At 40.0% G+C, this 12,133-nt stretch overlaps 1 protein-coding gene across 1 annotated transcript; it reads right to left on the bottom strand.

The window, feature by feature from the left end:
- Positions 1-160: 160 nt before the first annotated feature.
- LOC109030282 (carbohydrate sulfotransferase 11) lies at positions 161-11,792 on the bottom strand. Its single transcript, XM_019041165.2, has 4 exons — positions 11,425-11,792; positions 8,918-9,114; positions 7,984-8,381; positions 161-3,217 (listed from the first exon to the last, which is right to left on the bottom strand). The coding sequence occupies exons 1-4, from the start codon at positions 11,534-11,536 to the stop codon at positions 2,938-2,940; spliced, it is 987 nt and encodes a 328-aa protein (XP_018896710.1). The 5' UTR covers positions 11,537-11,792; the 3' UTR covers positions 161-2,937.
- Positions 11,793-12,133: the final 341 nt, after the last annotated feature.

The following is a 12,133-nucleotide window of genomic DNA, read 5'->3' as shown; positions in this document are numbered from 1 at the left end:
ATTTGTTCTCTCGCTTCTCATTGTCTCCAAGTCTTCTTGATGTTATTATTGGACGGTAGAAAATTTTCTTGACAGTATCTCTATTTTTCTTCTCTCTTTTACCCTCTCTTCTCTTTCTGTTCCTTTTTCTACTTTTTATCTTTCATCTTTTAAAGTATTTTGTTCTTTTAAGGATATAAAATAGCTAGCTTTCATGAGACAGGTATTGCGCACCAACAATTCAATGATCATTCCTAGATGGTATTTTTGCACCTCTCTCTGTTACTATCAGCCCGACTTCTGCATCAAAGTCTGAGTAATCTTACTAAGTCAGTTTTAACAGCCTATTAGCTGATTAATTCAGCTCCACTGTTTTTGCAGGTGGAATTAAAATAACTCCTATCACTGTGGGTCAGTTGCTTGCGTCTCGAAATCAAGTACAAAGAGTCAAATCATATAAATATGTAACAAATTACAAAATCTGCTCAAATCCTGTACTTGTTTCTCATGAGGAACGTGAAGGCTCATAAGAGATAATACCATCCATCAAGTTACTGTGTAGCATGGTCCGTCCCTCCCATCTTGATCTTATCTATCAGTGATTAGTGATATCAGCACCGGCTTTATTTTGTGGATCAATGATGAGTTCATGGTGTGCTTCTACACAGAGTTTGACATCATGCATGGGGTATTTTAAAATATATTGTTATCAGGTTCAGTAGATGCTTTTCAATGGATCATATTTTTATTACCTCATCAGTAAGATACAACCTTTGAAATCTGATTCTAAACCACACACAACTGATTCGTAGCTGTGTGATCCTTCAGAGTGCATCATTGAATTGAAGTACGTTTGCCTTCTCATGAATTAGTACTTACGTTTGAAAAGTGCGGAAGTTAATTTTTCAAAATCGTTCTCTTTTACATTTGTGAATTCAATGATTGTTTTTACCACATTACGTGAGAAAGCAGCGGTAGTCTGCTTCTTGGAACACAAGTGACAGACAGACAGGAACGCGAATGTCACGTAGAGGGAGCGTCAAAAATGCAGAATAAAACGAGTATGAAAAATTTGTGTTCCGCTTTTTCTAAGAGTACTGATTTCGTTTGTCCTATCAGCTCTAGTTAAGAAAGTTGTGTTGCTGAACTCAACTACTCAAGCGTATAGAATACCGAAGATAGTTAAAGCTAAAAAATATAGAAATACTCCAGGCATGGCCAGTAGCTAGCTTGACTCGACTTTCGCCAATTAAAAGTTGTGGTTAACTAGTCAACAAAGTAGGTTAGCAGTCGGGACTCTTAGGCAGCATGAATTCAGTTTCTGAAAAAAACCCAACACTTGAATCCAGAGAATCTTGAAATCACACACCTTTTTTTCTTATCTCAAACTCCAGTTCAGGCTGAACTCTTACCAAATCTATCACGTAACACTCTTCTCTTCCTTTTCTATGGCTGAAATCTGAAAGCACCTGTCATAAAAATGTTTACTTCAAGGAGATTAAAGAGGCTGAGTATATTTTGCATTCAGGCGTAAACCATGGTGCTCATCATATTCTTTGGTTTGTAAATAAAAAAACAACCCTCATTATTCAATTTTGCTGCGGTTTGAAGACTGACATAGGTACTGAGTTGCGTGCTTTCAGAACTGAGCCATCATTTTCGTTGATAAATAACTGAACGTTTCCAACAAAATAGTACACAAAAGCTATCACATTCATACAGGTAGCTGCAAACCTATAGTCTCAAGAGGTGTTAGCTCTTTTGTTGGTCAATCAAATGGCAATTAATTATTGAAAAATATTTTAAGAAAAGGTCATGCTTTAAGCTTAGCTCAGAAATAACATACCAACACTCGAATGAGTTTTAAAACATTTTATAAATAAGTATTTACAATTTGCCATCTATGAGTAAACCTTAAATTAAGCAGTCTTGTGTTATCAGTCATCTTCCTATTTCTAATTCTAAACGAGGAAACTACGAGGGAAAAAGAAATTACATGAGTAACTAACTCTATGGAAGATACCTATGTACATAGTTCTATTTTTTATCAGATTACACCTTTATTGAACATAAATGGTATCTAAAATTATATCAGCCCTAACTTCCAACTTGCACAATTTGTGCAATTGTTTTTTGTTTGAAATAGTCACTTAGCGCAGTTTTTAACGACAAATGCTCATTGACAGACCATCTATAAAATGCCAATTTAGTATGAGATCCAATTCCTTATTGCATAGAAGAATTCCATGAATCAGTTTTTTTTAATATATTTATACGATAGTATATCAGTATACTGAAACGATACCCATGCAAGTTCTTAAAAAGAAGTTCTTGCCATTTTCGCATTTCCGTGAACAAACTAAAAAAAAAAAGTCTTAAATGCATTGTAATTTAAATGCTGATTTTGTCAAGGATCTTCCTAAAGAGTACTTTCAATGGCAAAAAGTCGAATCAGTTACATACAACTCGACACATGTTGTACGTAAGTAAAGTGACAGTTCAAACTAGCCTTCAGGAAGTTACGACTGATTTTCTAACATTTCTCAAAAATTCAATTTGAATTACTTTAGAGTCTGATAGGTTCGCCACTGAGGAAAAAATGATCTTACTCTCTTGCATCTTTGATGCATCCTCAGTTATCGAATCCCTCCTCAAACTTAAAATTAAGTGTGGTTAATCTATGAATTAATGAACTACCTACATCAAGCATGGCTCAGTGATCACAATCAGGTAAGTGAAATTTTATTTCTACCCTCAGGATAAGTTTTTGGCTTCCTCCTAGAAACTGATGAAGCATTGTAAAGAAACATGTAACTTGCAACCGAAGAACCTCATACCAACTTAAATAAATCAATGATTTTTAGCTCTTCAATATCTATCCTACACGTAACATTTTCAAAAATATATTTCTGATCAGGGTTGGTACTTGGTAGCATCAGATTTTTTTGATGATTATTCCTAGCCAACCTCATAACCAAGGAAGTCCTGCAAATTATATGCAAACATTTTGAAATCCATCTGGAAAATGTCGTAAAGCTGCTTAATCATATCCGATGTCAGTGTTGTGTAGTATTTATTGAGTTGGGAGGAGGTATTGGAGCCCGGACCTCGTGGAAACTTCAGGAGAGGCTCTCCGATGTGTTTCAGTAAATACTCGGCATCCTCATACAGCGTTTCGTACTTTCCAATGAAGTCGTAGTTAATGTAGCAAGGTCTGCAAAGATCTTCAATTGGCAACCTAGAACCAAAAAAAAAAAAGATAATAACTTTTCCCCAACTTGAACCACCAGGTAGTAATGCTGACTTTATATATATTCTCAACACCAACCACCCCCCCCCCCCCCCAATAGAAATGAATGAATGAGAGCAATAATGATAATCATGGAAAAGAGTACCCAATTTTAAAATTTTATCTTGTCTTTATAATTTGCAAAAAATTATTTTGATCTCTGCCACATAAAACATCTGAACGGAAGAGAGCTAAGAGGCTTATCAAGGTTGAAAAATGAGAATTCTCATTGATGTCTACAATTCTCTGATTGTTTACTTTTAAGAGGAAACCACGCAAGTATCTCCTTAAAGTTCTTTGTCAGCTAAGAAAATTCACGGAATTTTTCCATATTTTTTTTTTTTTTTTTTTTTTTTAATTTAATTTTTTCTTTTAAAAAACTAAAAGAGTGTGAAACATGAGTGGAGATAAAATTTGCAACATCGCAATTGGAGACAGTACGTGTTCTCCGACTTTAGCCACCGATATGACGAAAGCTGCTTTCGACACTTACATCCTCATTATGAGTGGTCGATTATGGGTTTTATGTGATCGGATTGGATTAACTTTTTCGCCCCACCTGCAAGTGATATTGCATATTCTCCCAATTGAAGGAAATTTTTATAGCCGAATCGTGTGAGAGTTGTCAGAGATGCGAGGTAAATTCGACCATGTTTTGTATTAAGGAATCACTATTTCTGGATAATTCCTCAAAGCTTTTATTGGAATAGGAAAAATATGTAATAAAGAGGACGTATGTTGTTTCTTGAACGGAACAGAGATAGTGCTTCTTCATTGTTGAAAAATTTAGGTCAATTCTCAATTGTCATTCAAAATTCCACAGAAGTTTCCTCAGTCAGTTCTAAATCATTTTCTTACGCAACCAAAACAATTGTTTAGTGATACACCCGTGAATTAACTAAAGTGCTTCCCATCTCGTATATTCTAGCAAACCCCCCCCCCCCCTTCTTATTCTTCATCTTTTTTTGTACGACTTTGGATCGCTGGGAACCAACGAATTTTTTAAATGAATGACTATAATTTTACTCGTGGACGATATTTTCGGATGGATTGGATCATAAGCTTGGTGAAAGGAACTTCCGAAATCATGCTGCTAAAAACATTATTACCTAGTGTTGCATTATTTCCCTGGGGAGAAGCCCTGGACCCGGGACCACCCCCCCCCCCCCCATCTTTTCTCTCTTCATTGTCGCCCTATCCAAATGATCTGCATTCATTACGCGAGGAGGAGCAAACTTGTTTGACTCTTTAGAAACAGGATGAGTGCCATTGATTTTCCAATGAAGATAGGTGCTTTTATGGATAAGCCAGAAAATTTATAGCTCAGTGCGTTGTTGCCGAAATTCAAATGGCTTCTTCAGAGTAACGCTCTTAAGAAGCCGCATTCCGCCTTTGCCGGCTACCTACCGAAAGGGGTAATTTCCCTCCCCTTTTCAAGAGGAACTGTAAGACAATTTTTAGATTTAAAAAATTAGGTATCAGGTAAATCATTTTCCCTTGGAAAACCAATAAGAGTGAACATTTTGAAGCACTTGTCATCAGGGCCGGTTACCTACTTGCCGCCCATGGGCCGCTAGTATTTTGCCGCCCCCTTCTCATTAGTTTTGAAACATCAATGAAAACCATCAAATGAACGTGCCAGCGGGGGAGGGGTGCATAAGACGCGTTTACTGGTGTAGAACACATTTTTTGGGAAAGCCCTGTCAACACTACTAGCAAAAGTTCACGGAACTTTGCGCGAAAGTTAAGTTTCGTAAACCTATCTCCTTGTGGACAAGGCCCTCCATTTATAGGAAATGAACGAAAAAATTATGAAAGAACAAACATAAATGTGTTTTATTAATTTTAACTTCCGCCGCCGCCGCGCCGCGCTGACCGCACTGTGCTTGGCGCAATGCGTGAAGTATTCATACAGTCTTGCAGGCGCTATGCGTTTCACGTCGACCGCTGCTGACTGCACTAATTGTAAGTTTGACGCAATGCCTGAAGTATTCATGCAGTCTTGTAGGCGCTATGCGTTTCACGTCGACCGCTGTTGACCGCACTGCGTTTGACGCAATGCGTAAAGTATTTCAAATGTGGACTCTTCATAATGGAGCATAGAGGTATTCCGCCATGTGAAATCAACTTTAAGAGCTTTTTATTTTCAGACTAAGTAAGAAGAGCAGGTTGATTGAAAAAAAACCAATGGCGTTGCCAAATTTCTTTTAGTAAATCACGAATTTTCGAGAAAAATTGAAAATATTTTTCTTCCAATTTTTCAGATAATTTTGATTTCACTTAAAGTTCCTTAAAATTTCAAGGAAAAATATTCACAGCTTTCCTAAAAAAAAAAAAAAAAAAAAAAAAAAAAAAAAAAAAAAATTATCGAAGGAAATTTGGCAACTTTCAAGTGTTCATACGATGTTCTTCCTTATTAGCACGGCGGAATACACATTCGCACTTCTAGCATAACTTCATGCCTTTTTTTTTGGCGTTGTAAATCATAACGCGTATTTCTCTGGCTATGGACCATTCGTTGACTTCTTCGATTAGACTAAAATATGACTCCTTAAATGTTTGCCCCCCCCCCCCCCCCACTCCCATTCCCATCTCTTCGAAGTGTCAATCGTTTAACGCCTTCGATGTCTCTCAATTCAGCGCACAGAGTGAATGATTTTAGGTGTAAGGTGTGCCCGAAAAAGTTGGGCATGCCCGTGTCCGCCCTTTCTCTCTCTCTCGCTCTCATAATATTCGAAGTGAAAGTGGGCTCACACCGACACGAGCACGTACATCTCATCTGTGTGGAATTACCTCTCTCTAGGCAAGTTTTGGCACATCGCAATGCTCGCGTATCCGTGCGATGCACCCGTTTCACTCGCGAAAAAAAAAATGTGTCAAGTGGGTGGCACGGCTCGTTGGGTCGACCGCAGAACTATTCTGCCGTGCTAAGTATGAACGTCGTACGGCATTCGAATGTTGCCGAATTCCTTCTTTAAAAATATTTATTTTTGAAAAAAATTATGAATATTTCTCCTCGAAATTTTCAGACTTTTTAGATCAAATTATGAACAAAATCTTGTGAAGAATCGGTGGAGAAATATTCAAAAATTTACCTGAAAATTCGTGATTTGTCGAAGGAAATTTGGCAACGCCTGATGGCTGATACGGCGTTCTTACTTAGCACGACAGTATTTGCACCACTCGCGATTTTGGAGTGTCACCAGAACGGATCGCTCAATCAACTCCTCCCCTCCCCCCTTCTCTATACTCCTCCTATGTCCGCACCCTTTCATTTTAAGCAGCCGATATGACAGAGAAAATAAATTATCACTCTCCTGATTATTCCTTGCTACACTCTGCAGGGCCGTGGCGTACGTAATTGGCGTAAGGGATAATTTTTCCAGAAGTGGATGGTCCTCTCAAAATGACGAAATTTCAGATTTAAAGAGAAATTTTCATTTAATTGAAAAATTATAATTTTTTGGAACGATAGGGGGTGGAGATCAAGGGTTCTTTCGCCCTGCTGCCCACATCTTACTCTATTCAATAATCGTCGATGGCTAAAGTACGAAACCACGAATATCTGCTTGCGACGTTGCAGACTTCCTTGTCATACTTCATTGTTTTCTCAGAAAACTTTCTTAATTTTTCTTCTCAGTTAGCCAAATATTCTTCATAAATTTCAAGCTATGAATTGTGACTTATTTTTCTTCGAATAATTGGAATAGGAGCGGAAATTTTGAAACACCGCAATGGAGATACTTGGTCTCGCACTTTGGCCATCTATATGAAATCATAAGAGTAACACGTAATAGCCCCCGCCCCATGGATCGGAAATGTGATTTCCTCACTCACGATAGATGTTTAGGTCCTCTCGTTAGTAAAGGTCAAGTTATTTTTATTTGAGCGCATTTGATAGCCAAAAAAGGAATTAGGTACTTTGCGGAGCTGCCCATTTTCGCCCTATTTAAATCAATGTAATTTTCCAGAAATGTTCAGCCTCGAGCACAAGTGGCACAGTGGATCGCACAGTGGATCAAATCAGTAGGAGAGGTCGGACACAATTTGGAAACTTTAAACGCTCATAACTCCGTTTAAACAAAACTTTGAGGTTCTAAAAGTGGTTCCACTGGTTTCCTCGTAAAATTGTTTTCTTGTAGCACCCTTGGAACTTTAAAATGTGACAAAATAACATCAAAATTTACAGCTTTTGTCAAAAAATTCATGTCTGACGACTCTAATTTCAATTTCACTGTAAAAAAATAAAATTGCAGCGGAAATTTTGAGACGTCGCATGGCGCTTGTGATACTTTGGCCTTCCGGCCAAAGTATCACAAGCTGTGGCTTGGTTCCTTTCTGCTTGACGCGGTCCAATGGAGAATTTGCATGCAATTTTTTTTTCTTTTGCTTCATCTGAAAGTGCTTAAAGAGCTGATTTCACAGTATTTTTTATAATTTTTTTTCTGATATGGGAAATAGTATAAAAATAGATTGAAAAGTGGGGAAATGCACCGCCCAGTGACGTCATCTGGCGGCATTTCCCATTTAAACACACGTATTTTAGCAGATTAGATCATTTTGTCATATCCTCTCCAATAATTGTTCAACTCATGAACCAAGGGTATCCTCGTGTTCACTTCCCTCGGAAGTGAACGCTAAAACACGAAATTCATCAAATTTCAGACACCCGCAAATTCTCTAATGGTCCTAAAAATGAAATTCTGAAATCTTACCAATGCTCGTTGGCGGTCATGTTCTCCCTGGCGATGAGGAATGTGACGAATTCCTGGAAGGTGACGTCATCCCCCCAGAGGAGGGAGTGGTTGGTGGGGTTGGGGCGGTAGTGCTTGACGATGTGCCGTCCGAATCGGGACTGGAAGTACTTGGAGCTGAGCCAGTGCTGCTCGAGCTTGTTGCGGTAGGCCGAGAGGAGCCGCTCGAACGGGTGACGGACGAAGATGAACTTGGTGTAGGTGTCGAGCAGGAGTTGGGCCTCCTCCGGGTCCAGGTCGCTCAGCCGGGTGATGGTCCCGGGTTTGTGGGCCACGTCGGCCGGGATCGCCGACGCGTCCGAGGAATTCGACAGACCCGATAGAACCATCAGCACCCGCTTCCAATTTGTGCATGCCACCTGGAAACATACGAAGAAGCGGTCATTGTGGTGGCCAAGTAGTTTGAAAGGACAAGGAGTATAAAGGCACCCGAACAGATAACTATTCGCGCTCCAGGGTATGTTTTCTGCCTATGTGGCGAATGTGAAGGCGAAATTAAAGTGCCCAAGTGGACCGCGTTTAGCAGACAGGAACCAAGCCACAGCAGCTATTGCCACATTTATATAACTGGATAATTTAATGTTTTACAAAAGAGCGTTTAGGCGGATTCCTTTGAAAATTTTAAGGAATTTCCTTTGAACCATGCAAAAAATTCCCTAAAATTTGCACAAAAATCCGCTCATCCGTTTTCATGTAAAAAATTAAATTTCCCGATTAAAGTTGGCAATATTTGATGTGACTTGGTTCCTTTCTTCTTGACGCAGTGCAAGTAGCAGTGTTCGTGATAAGTTTCAACGATGATTTGAATTGCGACAAGCTCAGATGTTATGATCCTAGCGATTATATCGCCAAAAAATTGTAAAAAATTGCAATTTAACTTTAAAAATCTGGGTACCTTAGGAACGTAACAGTAGAGTAGTTTATGTTTTCGGTCGACTAGAATGTGTTCGAGCAACTGAGTGTCCTCCCGCATGTTCGTGTGCGCGTAATGACTAGAGTGAAGGCGGCACATGTTGTTCAAGTGTTCTTGACGCTCGAAGTAGACGTATCGAGCGAGCAACCAACTGTTGAGCGGTTCCTCTTCCAGGTCACCTGAAACACGAACCATCGACAAAGGTCAACCACATAAAGGCGTAAAGTTGGTCGTCACATAGCTAGTGGCGCTGAAGTGCGGTAAATTATACATGGAAAAATAGAGGAATTTCACCGTTTAGGTAGGAGAAAACAGCTTGGTATCGGCCAACTGTGGATCGAGTCAATAGGAGAGGTCGGACAAAATTTGGAAAGAACGCTTATAACTCCGTTTATACATAACTTTGAGGTTCTAAAAGAGCTTCCATTGGTTTCTTCGTGAAATTTTCTTCTAGGAGCACCCCTTTTAATTTAAAATGTGACTACATGAACACCAAAATATGCAGTTTTAGTCAAAAATTTCATGTCCGACCTCTCTGATTGACTCGATCCACTGTGCGGCCACAGAAAAAGGGGTCTTATTGGTCCATGAACACGAAATTTTTAGCAAACAGCTTTTTTTTCCGAGTCAAGTAGAAAATCGGATTTTGATAGTTAGACCGAAATCTAATTCTGGTATCATGGCCGGATTTACCTACTTGCCGCCCATGGGCCGACTGTATTTTGCCGCCCTCCTCTAATTCATTTTGAAGCATCAATAAAAACCATCAAGTGAACGTGCCGGAGGGAGAAGGGTGCATAAGACGCGCTCACTCGTGTTGGACACATTTTTTGCGTAAGCCCTGTTAACACTACCGGCAAAAGTTCACGGAACTTCGCGCGAAGTTCAGTTCCGTAAACCTATCTCTGTGGGGACAAGGCCTTTCATTTGTAAGAAATGAACTAAAAAATTAAGAAAGAACAAACATAAATGTGGTTTAATAATTTTAACTTCCGCCGCCGTGCCGCGCTGACCACACTGTGTTTGGCGCAATGCGTGAAGTATTCATGTAGTCTTGTAGGCGCTGTGCGTTCCCCGCCGACCGTTGTTGACCGTACTGTGTTTGGCGCAATGCGTGAAGTATTCATGCAGTCTCGTAGGCGCTAATATGTGTTACATGCCGACCGCCGCGACGAGGGCTTATAAATACAACAAAATTAGAAATTAATGTACTCTCAGGAAATGAGAGATTTTGTCACCTTTTCTTGTTTGTAATTTTTTTCTGAATCCGATTTTTTTGTACCTGCATTTAAAAAAATTGCAAAATTTGCCGCCCCTTAATTTTCCCGCCATGGGCCAAGGCCCATGTGGCCACCCCCTTAATCCGGCCCTGTCTGGTATACCAAAGCAATCGGACACATTAATTCTAATAGGAAATATGTGAAAATGAATTCGCAAGCAAGGGAAACCGTCTTCATTGGGTTCGCACGCTTCACAGTATCATTAGATTTAATCAATTCGCACATAGGCCGTTTTGCATAAATTTATCCAATTTTGAGTTTGTGAGAGCTGAGGTCCCTTCTGCCATGGAGGGTCATATACACATAGAAAAAAATTATTTTCTTGGATGCAGAAAACTGAAGGAACCGCTTCTATGGAGTGAGGACTAACTTTTTTAGGTCGCTTATTTGGTGTCCGGTTACGATCGCATGGCATCCAATTGGTCAGGAAGTAGCTCATTTTCATCAAACTAAAATACACAGAATAAGAGTGTGATGTAGCAATGGAATTTTGAGCATTGAATTAGGGAATAGTGACATTCTTCAGAGATGCCATGAGAGAGGAGAGCTAACGGTACCTATTCACGCGTCAAAGGCCGGTATATGTAAACGGCAGAAAACTCTCGAGAGGTATAGCATTTCTGAAATTTAAAAAGAACAAAAAAAAAATCATAGTTTCTATAGGAGTCTGACTTTAAGATTCAAAATACCCTCGATTGTACATTTTTTGGGAAGGAATCAGTCGTTGGAAAGCTAAGAGAGTTTTGTAAACTGGTTTGGAGTAGGTACCGTTGCATCAAATGATAAGCATCCCGCAATACCCACAGTTTCAATGCACTCCATTATACTATACCGTTATCAATTTATCACCTATGTTCATGGATTTTCAGATACTTTTCGAGTAACGAGAAGTCAACTGAAAGTTGCATTCAAAGGGGCGATAGTCCGAACGGCTTAATTGGATTGTGTAACGTTATAAAATTGCATTAAATAATTTATTCACCTCCTCAAAAGCAGTTTAAAGTTTCCCTTGGTTTTTTGACGATTTTCTCAGCGATTTGACGAATATTCTTTGAAATTTCCAATTTTAAACATAAACCCGTTACTAAATAAAAAATAAGGGTGCACGTCGAGTGAAACTTTGGAACGTTGCATAATGCAATTATACCCCTCTCCACCCAGCCCTCACCCCCGCATTTGACGAGATAGTATTGTATCTTGAAAATGTACCTTGTCGGGACCTGATGAGGTTTTGGATTCGATCTATGTAGTAAAACGAGCTGGTCGACAGGAAGATCAAGCTGAGCAGGACGAATTTCAGGAAAGTCGTGAAAGCTGCCATCGTCCGTAGCGGGTAACTTTGACCTCCGTCATTATTACCGAATTTTAACACCACCCGAAACACACTCAAAAACTGAAAAAAAACACAGACACACACACACACTCAAAATCGAAATTCAGTGGCCGGCACGTCGAAGAAATCCGTGATTTGATAGCCTAGATTCGAGGACTCGCCACGGAGATGTGTGTCTTACGAGTCATATGACGATCTCGAATCGGTGGAGAAGTAGGTCATCATCCTCCTTCCAAGGTCTGGGTCTTCTGGTCTCTTGGTATCTCCCACTTCCTGACTCCGCGCGCCGGGTCCGAGCCCCCCCCCCCCCCCCCCCCCCCGGGTTCTTCGGACTCCTTTGACAAGTTCAAGGTCTGTGGAAAGAGATTCGTGGTGGGGGCAGCGCTGAAAAGCTCAGTCATGTCAACGACTCGCTCCTTTCACTCACGATGACCGCGGAGGCTTTTCGGCGCCACTCCGAATAATTCGCGCTCGCTGATTGATTCGCGACGTGAAATTGCCGATATCGATTGAGCGCTCGCTAGCGTCACATTCATAATGCGCGTTCAGCGCCGGTGAAAGTTCAAAAACGCGTACCTCGATGGC

The sequence above is a fragment of the Bemisia tabaci genome, chromosome 8, assembly GCF_918797505.1.
Source record: "Bemisia tabaci chromosome 8, PGI_BMITA_v3".
NCBI lineage: Eukaryota > Metazoa > Arthropoda > Insecta > Hemiptera > Aleyrodidae > Bemisia > Bemisia tabaci.
This window is presented reverse-complemented; position numbering and strand designations above follow the sequence as displayed.